This window comes from Nomascus leucogenys, chromosome 3, assembly GCF_006542625.1.
Source record: "Nomascus leucogenys isolate Asia chromosome 3, Asia_NLE_v1, whole genome shotgun sequence".
NCBI lineage: Eukaryota > Metazoa > Chordata > Mammalia > Primates > Hylobatidae > Nomascus > Nomascus leucogenys.
This window is the reverse complement of record NC_044383.1, coordinates 35,434,041-35,453,779: the sequence shown is the minus strand read 5'-3', so window position 1 is coordinate 35,453,779 and position 19,739 is coordinate 35,434,041. Positions and strand designations below refer to the sequence as shown.

The window sequence follows — 19,739 nt, the reverse complement described above, 5'->3', positions numbered from 1 at the left end:
TGACAAAGCAGGTATTGTTAGAATTTCTAATCTCATAGTTGTTCACTTTTTGTTCCAGGATTTAAAAATTATTTATCTACGCCTTTATTACAGTTAACCCATTCATCTCCCATTTACATCATCAGTTTTTACCTTCCTATTGGATTAGTCTTCCTCCCCTCATACTTGCTTCCTAGACTGTTCCAGTGGGATGTTTATCTCCCCAATTTCATGAAGCCATTCCAGTGTTAACAACAACCCCATCTTGCTAAATCCAGTAGAAATTCTCAGTTCGTCCTACTTGACCTTCCAACAGCATTTATCTTATTTTATTTGTATTTATTTATTTATTTGAGATAGGGTCGAAACCTCAACCTGCTGGGTTCAAGTGTTCCTCCACCTCAGCCTCCTGAGTAGCTGGGACTATAAGGCGCATGCTACCATGTCCAACTAATTTTTGTATTTTTTGTAGAGAAAGGGTTTCTCCTGTCTTCCTTTCACATCCCATACAATCAGTCCATCAAGTTTTGTTAGCTTTGCTTTCAGATTCTATGATTAATCTGACCACTTCTTATGACCTCTGCTACCACCCTAGATATGCTGCAATAACTTCCTAACAGTCAGATCATGTTGAAACCTTCCAGTAATTCCCCAGCACTCTGAAAATAAAATCTGAAGCCCTTGCCATAACCTACCAGCCACTACTCATTCTGGCCCTTACTGTCTTACTGACTTCTCCGCCCCTTCTTTTTTTTCTTGAGACAGGGTCTCACTCTGTCACCCAGGCTGGAGTGCAGTGGCGCAATCTCAGTTCACTGCAACCTCCACCTCCCCGGTTCAAGTGATTCTCCTACCTCAGCCTCCCAAGTAGCTGGGATTACAGGCGTGTGCCACCATGCCTGGCTATTTTTGGTATTTTTAGTAGAGCAGAGGTTTCACCATGTTGGCCTGGCTGGCCTTGAACTCCTGACCTCAGGTGACCCGCCCACCTCGGTCTCCCAAAGTGCTGGGATAACAGATGCGAACCACCATGCCCGGCCTCTCCACCCCTTCCTATTCTGCTTTCCTGTTACTTCTTGTCCATGCCAAAATTGTCCTGCCTCAGAGTTTTTGCACGTGTTCATTCTTTTTCCTGGATTTCTCTTTTGCCTGATAATTTATGTGTCTCTCTGACTCGATTTAAGCATCAGCTCAGGTGTTAACTCCTCAGAGTGGTCTTCCTCACTTTACAACATGATCTTCCCGGTATTTTCTGTATTTCCATCTCTGCTCCATTTTACTCTGTAGCCTTATATATTATAGGATGTGTTTAAATGTTTGTTGATTGATTGATTGTCTTCACCAGTAAGCTCCATGAGGCCAGGAGCTTTGTTCATTACTGTGTTCCCGATGCCTAAGATGGGACTTGGCACATAGTAGTTAATAAATATTTGTGGAATGAATGAATATTTAGTGATATAAATAAATGATACTTATTTAGTGCCAAATGCAGTGCAATGGCATTGTAGATACAAAGACAGAAACTAACTCTACACTGAAGAAGAGAGGCAGATGTGCAAACAAGTAACTATAAAGCAGTATGATAATTGCTTTAATGAAAGTGTATGTATGTAAAGGTGTGTGTATAGTGGAAACTTATAGGAAGGACCTTAGACTATCAAGGAGAGTCATAATGAAGTTACAGAAAAGGTAACCTTTTCTATATAGTAATGAAGTTATAGGAAAGGAAGTTTTGAGGGTGGCAATGGAGCTAAATTATGTAGGATTGTATTTGTTATGCAAAAAAGCTTGTATGTGAAAAACCACTGAAGAATTTTGAACCAGGAAATGAACAGGAGAATCTGATTGGTCTTTTAGAAAGTCACTGGAAGCAGTGTAGAGGTAGGTGAATAGGACTTGGTAATTGATTGAAATATCAGGGATAGTGACTTCCCGGGTTTTGGCTTGAACAACTGGGCTGATAGTGATACTGTTCACCAAACTATGAAGTTGGGGAGAGGAGAGCAGTGAATTTTTTTTTTTAAGAGGATGGCTAGAATTTAAAAGTGTATAATTATCTTAGTGCCCAGAAATCTTATGATTTACTTGTATCACTTAATATAATTTTTAATACTACACTTAATTACAAACACACTAAATTTGCCTTTAAGGGACTTCCATGCCTTTACAAATTGACATATACACTGCTGAATGGCAGGACCGGGACATCTCTTAGTTTTGCCAGTTTGTAAGTAGACCAATGAGAAGAAACAATACTCTTGATAGTGTAGTGAAACCAAGGAAGTTATTTTTTTTAATATGCAAAGAAATGATTTGAAATGTAGGGCCTTCCACAGTTTCAAACATAATAAAAAGCCTTCATTTTCAGGGAAAAAAAAACAAGTCGGGAAAAATGCTTCTAACTTTGTTGGAGCTGACTTTTACCTCTCAGATTGTTATCTAATTGGTTTTGTTTTCTGATTTATGGAACATGAATAGACTTTACTTCTTTGGATCCTTTAAAAAAATCATTATGAACTAAAGTGTTTGTATGCAGATAAGCTTATCTGTACATTCATGGTTTAGTTGATTTCTTGATTTGGTGTGTTCCCATGCTGCTGAAGCCAACAAAGCAGAAGTAGAAAAGCAGATTATATTTGTCCTGTGGCATTAGGGATATGGCAAGATCTTAGACCAGTGCTAACCCATTAGAATTATTTCATGTGGACCGCAAATGTGAACCACATATGTAATTCTAAATTCTCTAGAAGCTACTTTAAAAAGTACAAAAATAAACAAATGAAGTTAATTTTAATGTTTTATTTAATGCAGTATATCCAAAATAGTATCATTTCAACATATAATCAGTATAAAAATAATGGACATTTTGCATTTTTTTGTATGAAGTCTTTGAAATCCAAGTGTATTTTATATGCACAGCACATCTCAGTTTAGACTAACTACACTTCAAGTGCTTGATAGCTACTTGTGACTAATTGGACAGTATAGTCCTAGATCATTCTTAAACTAAAGAGTAGAGGTTGCTCAGCATTCTGCAACATTTGAGAGTATCTTTCCAACATCAAGTAATTTATGTGCTGCTTGTTTCATTTTCCTGTCAAGTATATTAAAGAGTTTCTTCTTTTGTCCTCTCATCATTTTCCTGCTTACAGTAATTTTGTCCAATAAATATCTGCTTATCAATATTCATTGCCTTTGCTTTCTCTTACATTGTTTATAGTAATGTCCTATTATGCTAAAACAATAGCGTATCTTTAAATTTTAGTGATTTTGTTTTAATTACAAGAATACTGCCTGTTCTTTTTGTAACAAATTTAAACAATACTGTGGTATATGTTGTATAAAAAGATAATAATTCTTTATAATTCTTTTTCCTGTTTCAGTTCCTGCTCTCCCAGTTGTAATCAGTGTTAACAGTTTAGATAATAGCTTTTTTTTTCCTCATTAGGAATATACACTTAAGAGAAATTCTTGCTAATTGAGCAAATTAGTATTTGGAAAATACCTCTTAAAAGTAAACCTATTAAAAATGGAGACAAGATTTATTAGTTATTAATGAAAAAAATTTGTTAGGGATAGTATTCAGAAATGAAAACATTTTACTATGTGTATATTGTTTTTCTATATGTTTAACAAAATTTAAATTGTAACTGCAGCTGTGCTAATTCTCAGAATTAACAAAGAATGATGTGATATCTTCCTGGCATAATTTTTCCAGTAGAATTGTCTAATAGTCTGATAGCATCCTTCATTTTGTGTTTCATTTGTCTAGCATTTGTTATATAAAATAGACCTGTACATCAGTTTTATCAAAACTCTTGAGGGTTTCACCAGTTTTCTCAAGACATTTTCATAACCCTTTCTCAATTCTTATTCTGTCATTGTCCTTCTTTAGTTGTTGAGTGAATTGTCCTATCTTTAGTTGTTGAGTGGTTTGATTCTGCCAGAATCAAAGGATGTTGCTGTGAGATGAGCATTTTCTTTAATATTATTTTCATAGACTTCATGAAATCCTGCATTCTTTTGAGGGTTTGTATTTTCACATTACAACTGAGTTGCATTGTATTGACTTTGTATGATTGAGTATTTACAGCATTAGGCTATTAGTGAGAAATTGATAAACAAAAGCAGGATACATGGTTGCAATAGGTGTTAGTGTCTAGTAGAAACAGGTATCGGGGACATTATGAATACTAGTGTATCATAAGGGCCTTGACTCCGTCTACAAACTTGTAACTTAAGGGATTCAATGTCCGTGTAAGTAATAATAGCTAACTTTTATGGAGACTTTTACCATGCCTGGCAAATTTCTGTACATGCATATTTTTAGGTAATCTGCCCAGTGTGCCTATAAGTCTGTTATTATCCCCATTTTATGCGTTAAGTAAACTAAGGCTTAGAGCAATAACTTTTGTAGTATAGAATCTGGCCCATTGAAGACTTATAAAATAGACTTCTGTCGGCACTGCTCAACACAAAAGGAAGAAAGCACAAATAAATAATATTAAGCACAAAAAAGGGGACATATAGCAGAACTAAAGCAACAACAAGAACTTACTGTGAATAACTTTCATATCAAATTTGAAAAGCTAGGTCAAAGGCAGATTTTCTAGAAGAAGAAAGAGAAACTAGAATAGACCTTTAACATTAAAGAAAATGAATCATTTTTAAACATCTTCACCAAAAAGTATGAGTCCCAGACAGTGCTGCCAAGGAATTCTACCAACAGTAAGCCCACCCAGCCTTATTTCATAAATCTTTAACTTAAATAGTGTGTCTTGCAGTAACCTTGGTAACCCAATCATACAACTCCCAGTACTGGGAGGGAAAATTGTAGACCAGTCTCATTTGAATATACATGCAAAACCCTCAATATTGACAAGCCAAATGAACAGCTAGGCATTTGTCCTGACATTGAATGTTCCATATTTTTCCATTGATTTGAAGTGCCACGTTTATTATAAAATGAATTCCATATAGATGTGGATCCATTTTAGGGGGGTTTACTTGTGTGCTTAATCTGTCATCTTGAATTGAAAGCCTGTCTGTTGAATCTTAACATTCAAGATATTTGCATTGGCATTTAAATGTATGAGAATTGTAATGGTCTGGTAGTGGTCTGGTAGTGAACGCTTTATATAAATATCTTTCTGTCGCATAGTTTTTTGCATATCATTTGAAGAGGATGCCAGGATTAGAACTCAGTATACTGAATATCTCATTTGAGACATTTTATAAATCCAAAGAATATATCGTCATTCAAACAAATTTAAGTTGATAAAACTTAAAGATATTATTCAGAAAATAGATTTCAAATAAACATATTGTCTAAGTATTTTCCACAAAAATGTTTTCCTTCCGTACCCTCCCATGTGCCTTGCCTCCTTTTCAAGGGAATTGGAGATGACTTTATAAAGGGACAGGGAAACAAGTATTATCAGACACCTGAGATGCATTAGTCATTGCATTTGAACACCAAACTTAATTCTGTGTTTTCTAGAAAAGAAAGCAGAATGGGACACATGTTATGCTATGTCTGGTAAAGGAACTATATGACTTTGTCAGAGAGACAGCTTTCTTTCCTTTGTTTTGTAAGTGAGACACTGGAAAGATGATAGTTGCCTTCAGCCTTGGTTTTACAAAAGTTAGGAAATGTTTTTTGGATGGATATTTTCTTTATTGACCAATGACTATGAAAGATGAGATTTTTTTTTTTTTTTAAAGAGACGGGGTCTCACTACCTTGCCCAAGCTGGAGTGTAGTGGTTATTCATCCACAGGCACAGTCATAGCACACTGCAGCCTTGAACTCCTGGTCTCAAGCTGTCCTCCCACCTCAGCCTTCCCAGAGCTCGGATTACAGGCGCATGCCTCTGGCTGAGATTTTAACATTAAATTTTAATTTAGGGAATCTTAGTGTCTGTAGTGAGCTAAGATAAATGATTTACTTTTGCTTTCAGAAAAATTCCAAGGCCTGACTGGTAAATATGGAGGGACCTCTCAAGTTGGAAAATCATCTGTTTTGCAACCATCACAGTAAAGATGGAATCAGAGAAGGATAATCAAATTTAGGATGCTACCTGGTTTTGATGAGGAAGCAGAAAATTTGCATGCTTTTAAAGCGCTACCCCACACACTGCTTATTAATTGCAAGGGAGAAAATACATAGTAATTATACAGTAGAAAAATTGGACGATACTTGGACTGGATGATCGAAGTTAAGAGCATCACTGAAGGACAGGTGGAAATCATGTGCCTCAAGATGTGATGCTCTGAGGACACATCACCACCATGAAGTGTTCTGGCTGAGAATGTGTAACCTCAGTCTCATCACGGGAAGACACCAGACAAACCTTACATAAGGAGCATTCTCTTAAAAAATAGAGTGGGGGCCAGGCGCGGTGGCTCACGCTTGTAATCCCAGCACTTTGGGAGCCCGAGGCGGGCGGATCACAAGGTCAGGAGTTCGAGACCAGCCTGGCCAATATGGTGAAACCCTGTCTCTACTAAAAATATAAAAATGAGCTGGGTGTGGTGGCAGGCGCCTGTAGTCCCAGCTACTCGCTCGGGAGACTGAGGCAGGAGAATCACTTGAACCTGTGAGGCAGAGGTTACAGTGAGCTGAGATTGCGCCACCGCACTCCAGCCTGGGTGACAGAGTAAGACTCCGTCACAGAAAAAAAAAAATAGAGTGGGGAGGGGAACTGTTCTCCCAAAATGTCAATGTCATAAATGACAGCTTTCACTGTGGAGGTGTTCTAGAATGTCGGAGGCTTAAGACACCTGGCAATTAAAGGCACTACCTGACCCTAACTGGATCCTGTATGGAAAGGGAAATATTCTATAAAGGACATCATGGGATCGCTTGACAAAATTCGATTACTTAAGTTAAATGAAAGTATTATATTAGTGTTAAATATGCTGACATTGGTAACTGTATTGTGGCTGTGTAAGAGAATATCCCTATATAGGAAATATACTTTGAAGTATTTAGGGCAAAGGGCCATGATGTCTGTAATTTGCCCTCAAAAATATTCAGGAAGAAAACTGCATGTGTGTGTATGTATATGTAAAGAGAGGAAGAGGAGGAGGAATATGCATGATTGCAAATGATAAATGAGGTGAAATATTAACCATAGGTGAATATGGGTAAACAGTATAAGGGTACTATTTGTATTATTTTTACTTTTGTAACATCTATAGGTATGAAATTATTCCCAAATAAAATATTAAGACAATATATATAGTTTAGCTATGGTGCATTCTGATGAACTAACAAACACAGAATTTGTTCTATAAGAATGAATAGTTAGCATGCCCATTAGGCAGTTTCTCTCAAATATCAGATGTCTCATGTGAGTCTTCGGTAAATAGTGGATTAAATCAATTCGTGGTTGAATTACCCAGTGAGTGCCTTAAGTGCCAATACTCAGTTGTTGATTGAAGAGGGATCCATATGTTTTAGATACCAAATATGGGACAAAAAAGCGTTGACATTCTGTTGTGAAAATATGAAAGCTCAATTTATTTTGTGCTTGTTCAATTTCTCATGAAGATGGATCAGAGAGATACTTAAAGGAAGTTACCAATATTTTCTCTCAGGGAGCCGTGGAAACTGTAGAAGCAATTGGACAGGTGCTCAGGTATGATCCCAGTGTTCAACAGTATAATATAAAAAAATGATTTGGCCTAAAATATTTTAAAGGCATGTGTTAGCAATTGACTGACCTCCATTATGAAGGAATCTGAATTTTTATCCCCTTTAGAAAGTGTGATTTTTGAAGAGTGCATGCTGATGGTCCTTCAAGCATAAATTAAGCTGCAAAATACACTCCAAATAATGGATTCTGTCCAGTTAAGAAGCAAATTAGATGGATAAAAAGCACTTAGAACATTGTGAAAAAGTTAAAACTGTGTTAAAAGAGAGAAAATATCGGCCCAGCACAGTGGCTTACACCTGTAATCCCAGCACTTGGGGAGGCCGAGGTGGGCGGATCACCTGAGGTCGGGAGTTTGAGACCAGCCTGACCAACATAGAGAAACCCCGTCTCTACTAAAAATACAAAATTAGCTGGGCGTGGTGGTGGGCACCTGTAATCCCAGCTACTCAGGAGGCTGAGGCAGGAGAATATCCTGAACCCAGGAGGCAGAGGTTGCGGTGAGCCAAGATTGTGCCATTGCACTCCAGCCTGGGCAACAAGAGCAAAACTCCGTCTCAAAAAAAAAAAAAAAAGAGAGAGAGAAGATCAAGTGGTATTAGTAAATAGCAAGTAGCAGGATGGGAGAAGTTTAATCCAAGGTACATTTTAAAAAATTGTATGGCAGGCAGCCCCACTCCCAATGTGAAAAGCGTTTCTTGCCTATAGTTGCAAAAGAAATTCATAAAAATGCAACAAGGCTTTAAATTAAATTGGCAATATAATGTTCTCCTCTTTTCCACGGTTTTGCTTTCCATGGTTTCAGTTCCTGTGGTCATCCATGTATGAAAATATCGCATACTATAATATACTTTGAGAGACCACATTCACATAACTTTTATATATAACAACATTACATATTGTTATACTTGTTCTATTATTATTGTTAATCTTTTCCTGTGCCTAATTTATAAATTAAAATTTATCATAGGTATGTATGTGTAGTAAAAGACAGTATATATGGGGTTTGGTACTATCCATGGTCCAGGCATCCATTAGGGATCTTGGTACATATCTGCTGCAGATAAGAGGGGGGACTACTGTATCTTGACAGTCCACAAGAATGGGGATGCTTCTCCTTTTTTGTGTCTGTGAGTTATGAAAAAATGGGCATAGTGGTGGATTGGAGTGTCTCCTACTGGCCTGAGACCTGATTGTTAAAATTTTAGGAATTCTGCAAACTGATTGTTAAACACAGCTATTACTAAAAACTAAAGAACATAGGCTTACTATTAAAATTACATTTTAAAATCTAATAAATACTTCAAACTCATCACTTCCTAATTATTTTACTACATTTTATTATGATCTATGCTTTTCAAGTTATTTATGTAAGTATATCGCACCTCTGGTTGAAATAATAGAATGGTGTGCTTTTGTACATTTTTTTCCCCAGCTCTATATTTGGTGATGTCACAGTGATAACTAGAAATTAGCTATGGGAAGAATGTTTACACTACAGAGATTGTCAAATGCCATAAGTAGGGCTTGATTTGTTATTTCTTGATTGTCTAGACTTAAAGTGATGGAGAAAATGCTGCTAATAAAAATGTATCATGCCTTTAGCTATTATATTGTAACTAAAACAAAGTATATATTCTTCCATTATTAAAAAATGATTACTTCAGCTAAGAAGTCACTTACATCATTGACATCAATGACTTAAACATCAAGTAATACTACGAAGGACACTTGGAAAGCCGATTGCTGAATATTTGCCAGCACACTGCTGGTCATGGCACAGTCGAAATCATTGCTTTGGTAGGAAATAGATAATAATATAAATTTATTATACTGATTTTCAGCTATAGGAAATAGTATTATATGTGAGCATTATTTAAGAAAAAAGGTTGAATTTGTAAAGTCATTAACTGTGGCACATAATAATTTTAAAGTAGATAATTTGAAGCCTTTGATGGGTCTATTGCAGATTAGAAATAGAATCATAGAATTTAGAGTTTCTCTAGTATATGTCAGTCATCCAGCCTTTATCTAAATTCTGCTAGAGACAGAGCTCATTTTCTGGTAATAACATTGGAGAAATCTAGAAGTAGAATTCTATCTTACTTTGAGCTAAATTTTATTTTCCTTTTATTTCTAACAACTGGTTCTGGTACTGACTTCTGGAGAAACATAGAAACATAAACAAGAGATTTTGTCTCTTTTATAGAGCAACTGATCTTTCAGGCATAAAGTTAGCTGTGGTTTTTCATTGAGACCTCTTTGGGCAAGAATTATACCTTTAGTTCTTTTAGCTCTACATTGTATGACATATTTTGTAGACTCTGTAATCTAAGAGTGTGTTACCTTTTTAAACATCACATCACTATTTTGGGGCTTTTATTGACCTTGTGAACGAAATAAAAGCCTTTAGACCTTTCTTTATGCAAATTGTACAGAAGTGACGTCTTCTGTCTTCTGTTCGATTCTTTAAAAAAAAAAAAAAAAAAAAACTCCAAAAGAGATCCTTGTGTTTACTGCTTTATACCTTCATATTGCTTTCAGCACAGCATTTCAGATTATAGAAATGATACTGAATTTTAATTTTGTAATTTTTGGTATTTATTAGTTCTGTCATTTTTGTGTCAGTTGCAGACTTGATAAGCACGCAGTGTTTATTGTTTACATCTAAATTATTATATAAAATGTTGAATTTCAAAGGGCTATATAATCCTCCTTTAATCTCTAAATTCATTTCTACCCATTATTATTATTTTTTGTTTAATCTTTTGTGAGTCCACTTATCAGTTTTGCTAAGTAATCCCCATTTCATCATTTTATGTCCAGAAGTTCATTATGATATATTTTGTCAGATGCTTTACTTGCTGTAATCCAGGCATGCTATGTCTCTGGTATCCCTTCCTTTGAAACACACTTCAGTACTTCTGTCTTTGAAAATTAGGCATTTTTTGAAAAATCCTGGCATGCCTAAATGTTAAGGTCATATTCTTCCTCAAATGGAAGATATAAAATACATGAAGAATGTTGGGCTAGATGTTAACTAAGATACCAAAAGAGAAAAGGAACAAGATAATCACTGGAGATACTTGATGATCAGGGCCACGGTATTACTTGGGCTGAAAGGAAAATAACCTGTGCCATGAGAATAGAGCTTTTTCACCGAGGAAGTATTCTGTACCAGGTGAAATTTTAGGGATCTGGAATAGAGTGGACAGGATGCGCTAGCCTTTTTTCCTTTCTGCCTTCTCATTAACTCCTTCTTTCGAAATGTATGTTGTGAAATGTTAACAGTGTGTGCATCTGCGTGTATGTGGCTGTTTCTCTGTTGTGTATAGCACCTCCTTATTCTCTTTGTCCTGGACAAACTTATCCCTACTTCATAGCATTATTTTGAAAATTAAAAGAATAATTCAGTGTGAAATTCACTAGCACATTTTCTTGTATTTAGTAGATAGTAGATAAAGGTTTGTTTAACTTCTGTTACATTTCTTCTTGTTAAATTCCATTGAGCAACCATGGTGGAGGTTGTCAGGGGGTTACTAGAGTGAATTGTCTCATCACAGTTTCCTTGGTCTTCTACCCTTCATCCTAGCCAGATCTGTTTTATTACTGCTGGAAGCAAGGGAAATTGATAGCAAGTCACTTGACTAAATGGTATTAATAGAATAATACTTTTCTCTTTTTCACTACTTTCTCTTTTCTAAGAAATCTTGGATCAAAAGCAACATCTTCCAGAAAGCATTCTCTGACAAGTCATTTCGTTTTCTAGCTAACATTCAAGTTACTCTCAGAAATCACTTTTATGTGTATATATATTTATGTTGAACAACAACAACAAAAAAAATTAAAGAAAAAAAGGCTGGGCACAGTGGTTCATGCCTGTCATCCCAGCACTTTGGGAGACCAAGGTGGGTGGATTGCCTTAAGCTCAGCCTGGGCTTGAGACCAGCCTAGGCAACATGCTGAAACCCGGTCTCTACCAGAAATACAAAAACAAAACCACAGAGCCAGGCATGGTGGCATGTGTCTGTGGTCCCAGCTGCTCAGGAGGCAGAGGTGGAAGGATCGCTTGAGACTGGGAGGACAGAGGTTATAGTGAGCTGAGGTCGCTCCACTGCACTCTAGCCTGGGTGACAGAGTGAGACTCTGTCTCAAAAAGAAAAAAGAAAATCTTTTGGTTCAATGCATAGTAATTAGTGTCTGATAATTAAATCATTCTTCTCTTGCAGATTGTGGTGGTGCCATGCAGCAAGAAGCAGAGAGATGCAGAGTTCGAGCCAGAAGGCCTGACATGGCACTTTATGTACCTAAAGCTCGTAGGGGTGCAGTACTCCTTAAGACAGGTAGTGAAGAAGAAAGCTGTGGTTCACCTAACTCTGTGGTGAAAGAAAAGCAAAAAGAAAGTTCTCTCTCCCAAAAAGAAGTCTTTAGAGACAAACCGGAGGCTCGAAGACTGAGTATCAATCCTGATAGAAAGGAGCATAATTGTAGAGAAGGAAAGAAATCTTCAACAAAATTAAGAATGGACACATGCCTTCAAAAAACAAATAGAGTTTGTTCTAAGAGAGGAACCACTGAATCCAAAGAAGTATTATCCCAAGGACAACAGCAGGGAGCCCCAAATGCTGGGGTTATAACTAATGCACCTTTACAGAGACATTTTAAACCAAAGAAGGTGGAGTGTTTGGAAGTTGAAACTACAGATGTGACAGGACTTGAGAGGATACTTCTTTCACAGGCCTGTTCAGAAATCAGTGAAGCTCAAGTTCCAAGCAAACCATTCCAAAATGTGGAATTCTGTGACTTCAGTAGGCATGAACCTGATGGGGAAACATTTGAAGACAAAGATTTGGAAAGCAGAATTGAAACTGATAGCAAGGTTTTGGAGATACTATATGAGTTTCCTAGAGTTTTTAGTTCTGTCATGAAACCTGAGAATATGATTGTACCAATAAAACTAAGCTCTGATTCTGAAATTGTACAACAAAGCATGCAAACATCAGATGGAATATTGAAGCCCAGCAGCAGAGGCATCACCACTACTTCTGTTCCTGGAAATCCAGATGGTGTCTTTGATCAAACTTACATAGATTTTGAAGTTGAGAATGTAGGTGGTATAGCCAATAGTACAGGTTTCATCTTAGATCAAAAAGATACAAATTCCATTCCTAAAACTACGGGTCACATCTCTCTGTCAGAGAGCACAAATGACACTGTTAGTCCAGTAATGATTAGAGAATGTGAGAAGAATGACAGCACTGCTGATGAGTTACATATAAAGCACAAACCTCCTGATACAGCTGTCCTTGCTCATGGAACACATAGAGATAATGGATTTAAGAATGTAGGTGACTTTACCAATAAAGCATGTATGATGGACACTACAGGTATGTCCTGTAGTGATCATGTAACTGTTGATAGCCCTTATGTAGTTGCAGTTAGAATAGCTGATGAGACCCCTAATAATACACGAAGTTTCTCAAAGTTTATAGGAATGAGTGCAGATGCAACTCCTCTTCATGTAGCTAAAAGTGGGAATGACACTGAAAATTTCAGCAACCTGACTGCTTGCTCAGATATTTATGCTGAGAGTATTTCATCTCATTTTACAGAGTCAACAGGAAAGTTGATAGAGAGCTTGTCAGATTGTGCTTCCTCCTTACCTATAAAAAAGATTGCTGGTAGTAATTATAACGCTTTTTTGGACTCTGAACTCAGTATGTTGAATGGGAAAAAAGTTCTTTCAGACAGTGCCATGGGCATTGATCTGGGTAGTACTGGTGATACAACAGAAGCATTGCACGAACTAAGAACTGCCGAAGAGTTCAAAACAAAAGAGCAAGATGACTCAGAGAATATAGAATTTGGTGTATCTTTTCCTGATAGGGAATTATTATCTATGGAAACATCCATCGAACCAAAAGCAACTGAAACTTCTCACACAGAGGGAATTACTGCCACTGAGGAGAGCTGGGAGTCTATGTTTAACGATGATGGTGACTGTCTGGATCCACGTTTTCTACAAGAGGTATGTTTAATTGAAATTGCCTGATGCTTAGACAGTTTATAAATTAGGATTTCATGGTAATTTTGATAGACATTGATGCACATTCACTGATATTTAAGAGTTCCTGCAATAAACTAATAGGCTTGTAGATTAAGAAGAGAATATCTGATAGATCTTTAAAAAATAAAATATACAGAATTGAGCTATATCTATAATAGCCAAGCCCTGAGAGATTTTATTGAATAAAGACGAATTTAATGGATTTTAGCTATCTGTTGAGGAAATACAAAGGAAAACTTCTTCAAAAAGGTTTTTCTGTGTTGACAAGGTATCTTTTATTTACATGGGCCTATTTAAGGGAAGGAGAATAATTTATTACTATTGTTATTTATATTTTATTTTCTAGTGGATGTTGGAGTGTTAGACACTGTAGAGGGAAGGAAGTAGAGAAAGGAAGGGTAAAATACAAGAAAGTATCATTGTTTTTTAAGGAGTTTATACTGGGTTAAATTGAAGAATGAATTACCCATTTAGCATAAATAGAAGATGTAAGTTAATAATGATATGCTGGCCAATTAGAATTCACAAATAAATGTTAGATTTGAGGCATCTTAGAAATTACTCAGTTCAGTCTTTTTGTTTTCTTAATTTAAATGTTTACTCTGTATCCAACATTTAAATTCCTTACCATAAATAAGAATCACTGGTTTTAAGTAGTAGAACACTCCCTCTTTCCTTCCCTGTAGTGGGTTCACGTAACTTGCCTGGAAGGGAAAAAATTATTTTCCTGTAAGAGCACCAGTTTTATAAATGAGGAAGTTGAAGCTCAGTGGTCACACCTTTAGGAAAGGCAGAATCAGAATTTCAGTCTAGTTCTGTCTTAATCCAATGTTTATGTTCTTTCTACGAGACTATTTCCTCACCTAAAGGATTTCTTTTGAGGCATTCCAAAGACCCTTTTGAATACTAAGTGATGAGTCTTTTGTTTCTGAGAATTAAGCTAGAAGTATAGAAAAATTATTACATGCCTGTAAAAGAGCCACATAATACTGAAGAAGGCAGTCCATTGGACAGAACTGACTTTCCAATACCAAGCAATCCCACCTCGTTCATGGGAGGTGTTTGCACAGAAAGAATTTCCCTGTACCACAAACGAGCACATCCTGTCAGGTCAGGAAACACTATATCTTAAACATTCCTTAGAACAAAATATAGAGCGGAGAATATCTATGAATGAGCATCCACGAGCCCCTCGAAATTACATGCAAAATTATATGTATGTATGTGTGTTTTTTCATAGCTTTCATCAGATTCTCAAAGGCAGTGATTTCCAAAGTATGGTCCCTAAACCAGCAGCATGAGTATCACCTAGGAACTTGTTAGAAATGCAAATTATTTAGCCCAGCAAACTGTCTATTTACAACTTTTTCAGGGGATTCTGATGCACATAAAGCCTGAGAACCACTGCTCAAAGGTAATACACTTAAATCTCTATCAGAATATGAGTGGGGAACTACAAATGACTGTCAGCCCATAATTAGAAAAATACTGTTCAGCAGAGGTTTGACATCCAAATCAGGTTAAGAAATAATAATATGGTGGGAAGCTAGGTGAATATAGAGATGTTGTTAAGAATTAAAGCATTGAGAGAAGGCTTTAGTCTGAGAAAAGAAACTGTTCGCAAGAGTTGGTGGAAGGACTGCATGAGGAATAGAGAGCACATGAACATGGAGGAGAGATGAACAGCTTCCTCCAAAAAAAGAGCATGGCTCTCATGGCCTTTTACACATGGTGTAGTACTCAGTAAATATTTATCCAATGGATGGAGTTGATAGGGCAGAGTTGGGGGCTCTGTCTTTTTAGGGTGGCCTCCAGGGGCTTTCAAAACATCAGGGGCTGCAACTTGGATTCGGTGGGGTAGCTTATGGATATGGCTTGTGTATTGGAAGAGGGGGAGTTCAGGTGTACAACTCAGTTTTTCAGGTCTTTCCAGTGTTTAGAGTAGGTGTAAAATAATTTAGGCAACAACTCAGTATTTTGAGGAGCATAGTAACATAAAGAGGACATTGGGATGACCTAAAGCTGAGATTGGGAGGAAAACAGAGAATATAGTATTTTAAGCTGAAGATGGACAGTGTCTGCGTGTTGTGTTTGGCTTATGTTTGGAGGTACTTGGAAGAGAGTAGGGTCTGTGTTGAGGAATGAGCATAACTGAGAGCAGGAAGGAGGGAAATGGATTGAGAATGCAAGTAGCAGATCTAACTCCAAAACTATGGGCTCCTCTGCTTTGGGTTTTAGAAAATGTAATAATGATAATGTTATTAAAAGATGTCACAAATCCAGCAACATTAATAGCCCTTTGATGACTTCTGGTTTATTACTTTTATTGCTCCAAACATACTTTATTAAGTGCTAAAGCAGAGTGAGTGCCTGCCTCCCTTGAAAACTTTCCAACTGAAGTTTTTGGCTATCATCCCAGCTGGCCTGTTTCTTGATTGATAACAGCTAGACATATGGAGGTATGCCTAATACTTCTAATAGTCAGGTGTGCTGTAGAGCAAGGTGTGACAGCCATTGGCTTGTGAAGCAATTTCCTGTGACATTTGAACCTCCAAAACTGCCTCAGGGGCTTAGAGTATAAGTAGGTCATTATCGAGCTCCCAGAACTGCAACTCTTGATGAATCTCCAAGAATCACACTTAGTCTCCTAAAGCCATGGTATGGAATGCCCAGAAACTTAAGGTGGTAATTGATGAAGGAGATGATATTGGCATGACTTTTTTTAGCCCTCTGAATTCTTGGTAGAAGAACACAGGAGTTATGTTCGTTAGAAAATACTTTCATAACCCTACTGCCATCTGTACTGATCATCAAATCTATTGGTAGGAGGATTAATGGGATACCAAGAACATAACACTGATGTTGATAGATACCAGCATCTGTCACCTTCATTGTCATTTATGGCACTGATTAGAATTTTTAGATAGGGGTAAATATTTAAGTAGGCATCTCCTAAACTTTTTAAGAATTTGAGGCCTTCCTTTGGTTACAGAAGGCCACTAATATTATACCACCATATTCTGTAATAGTATGTAGACCATAATGGGTAAGAGAAGAGTAAAAGGAATACCATCCTTTCCCACCCATCTTACTTCTCTGTGTAGCTTACATTGTTATACTGTCTCTTTCTCCCTATAGTCTTTTGCAAAAATGGTGTCCATGGAAAACCCAAAACTGAAAGGAAAAATTTATAATCCAGTCACTAAAAGCAAATTATGTAACATACAAAGAGAGGAAAACCCTTCATATCCCAACCCCTTGAGGCCTCCTAAATAGTTGGTAGCCCATCACCTTTCAATTAAATAGCAAATATTGAACACTTAGAGTTTCATAAACTATAAATTCCTAATAGCTAGATATATGTTGTTATCACTGCTATGTTAAAGGCACTTGTGCTGCATGCCATCTTTTGCTCTGAAGTTGTTCATGTTTTATTTGGAGAGACAGTATGTAACTATAAGACTAGTCCCACAGCAATCTGCAGGGAAATTAACATAAAACAACCTTATAACAGATGTACTAAAACTGTATTTCATTGCCTGATAAGTGACACAGAATATGACTTCAAAAGGAGATGACAGGGATAGGACGGGGGAAAAAGAACAAAAGGGGATTAGATCCCCCAGTGCTAGACTGGTTGATGCAGTTTCGTGTTGGTGAGGCTATAGAATTAAACAAGAGATTATAGTTCCCACATTTACTATGCTGTTCTGTTTCTAATTTCTATTTTCTATTCTATTTTTTAAAAATATATAGACTTTATTTTTGAGTAGTTTTAGATTTATTTAAAAAATTGAACAGAGTACAGAGTTCCCTTGTACCCCCTCACCTGTCTAGTTCTAATTTTTTTCACAGTATCTTTTAATAGTTCCAGCTGATTTTAACAGATTTATAATTCATATTTTATAAAAATGTCGGAATTGACATGTTATTGACTGCCTAAGTGGGGATTTGTAGACTCACTTTCCAGATGCTGTATATTCTAATGCAGTCAGTTGGGACATCCAGTGAAGAATCTGAGTGAATTATGTACTCTGTTTTTATTGTTCAATCCATTAGTGAATGATGACTAGATCTCTGGTCCGAACAGAAAGAGGGAATATTAAGTAGATTCCATTGCTTATAGTTTTTGTTTTTGTAACCAGGTGACTCCTAAAATTAAAAATCTCCCTTCTGAGCTCTGTTATGTTTGTTGCATAACACTTTTCCTCAGAATCAGCATAGAAGCCAGCAGCATTTTAATTTCTGATCCTCTTTCAAAACTGGAGAAAGGTGAACAGTTCTGGGCCTGTATTGTCAGTACAAGGAAGCTTTTATTTAAGAATTCTTGTCTGAAGATTCAGATTCCTAGTGTACCTTGCTCTGTCCTTGGCAGTGCTTGTTTCAGTGAATTCCATGAGATACGGCATGTGGAGTATGGTTAGGGCATTTTTTAATTTGTCAGGGTATATATATAGTAAATCATAAAATCTTAAATTGATTTTCTTCAATAGAAAGTGAGTTAACAAGCAGTTAAGTGGAAGAGAAAAACAGAAATGAAGGGCTTGAATAACCTCACCTACATAATTGAGAATTGATTATATGGGTTAATTCTATGTAAATAGATTTTTGAGGCAACTGTGGTAATTTTACACCACCAACTTGTGCCCAAATCTTGTTGTCCTTGTCCCTGTAACCCCTAGTGCCTCTCATTTAAATTTGTTATACCTATAACTGTAAAGTGGTTTATTATGTTTAATTGTGTTTAATTAAACGTACCCACGAAAATCTTCTCATTCCTATCTTCCAAGATGAGCCAGAATTTATATTATAGTCCTTGACATATAAGGACTCAGAGCTAGAGCTTTATCCTGTCTTAGAGATAGAACTGCACAAGTCATTTTTTAAAAGTGGAATGTTAGCATTTAAAATCATTTCTGAAAATAAGTCTCATTAGTTCCACAAGACTATCAACTCCTTAAACATTGATTTAGCAGTCTAGTCTAGCTCTAGTCTAGTCTAACCTACAATCTAGTCTGGCCCCTTCTTATTTTATAAATAAGGTAACTAAGGCCCAGCAGATTTGTAGCTAAAGTAAGTTCATGCCAGAGTTGGCATTAGAATCTGTGCCTCCTGGTTTCTAGGCCTGCGCTCTTTCCATGACATTAAGCCTTTGTCTGTACCTGACGGGTCTCAGCCAGTCAACAGATATTGAACAAATATTCTGTGCCCAGCGCTGATCTTAGTGATGTTGGGGGTAAAAGAGAAGGATAACAATATTTAAAGAGTGTACAGTCTTGTGGAATAATGAGACTTATTTATTCTCAGGAATGACTAGAAAAAAAAGTATTCTCTTTCAATGAATTGGAAATGCCTGTGTGAAATATACCATTATTTTATGTATTACTAAGATAGAAAAAACTTTGACACAGTGCTTTTCCCTTAGAATTTTAATTTTATACATATTGAAACAACTCTTCTAATTAGACATAAATTTTTTTATCATATTTCATCTTCATACATAAAAAAGTAGTAAAATAAATTGGTTAAGATTTTCCTTATACTTCATGTTCACAATCCAACTCTTTCTAATAATTTGTAGATTCAGCCACTGATATTGATGCTTTTCTATTCAGTGTCATCCATTTTGCCATTAAGAACTTTGATGATGCAGCATTTCTTAAAAGAATACATAAAAGAACTAAAAATCTTTGTTGCAGGATTCTTAAGACACCTTTGCGCTTGTGTAGAGCTGTTGTGATATTTAGAATTTTCCTCCACATTACTGACCACCCTTTCTGCCAGTTTTGGGACTGGTGCTTCTGATACACATGTGCAGGAAGCAATAATAATATGTTGATTGTGATGCGTCCTAATGTCAGTGATGTTAAAATGTGAAAAAAAGGATATATCTTAGAATTGATGAAATGTGGTATATATCCAACTACTAAGTGTTAGGAAATAGTAATATAGGAAAGGAAAGATCGCCAAATTGGAGTAAATTGGGAAAGAACCATTAAGAGGAGTTAAAGATTAAAGCTGGATCTTGGGAGAAGA

At 36.4% G+C, this 19,739-nt stretch overlaps 1 protein-coding gene across 3 annotated transcripts in view; it reads left to right on the top strand.

The window, feature by feature from the left end:
- Nucleotides 1–19,739, top strand: part of R3HCC1L (R3H domain and coiled-coil containing 1 like) — a 106,662-nt gene that overhangs the window by 60,311 nt on the left and 26,612 nt on the right. For all 3 annotated transcript variants that reach the window (XM_030808740.1, XM_030808735.1, XM_030808743.1), the window contains one exon: nt 11,866–13,664. In XM_030808740.1, coding sequence (XP_030664600.1) covers nt 11,880–13,664 — 1,785 coding nt within the window. In that variant the 5' untranslated portion in view covers nt 11,866–11,879. The remainder of the gene's footprint in view (nt 1–11,865; nt 13,665–19,739) is intronic.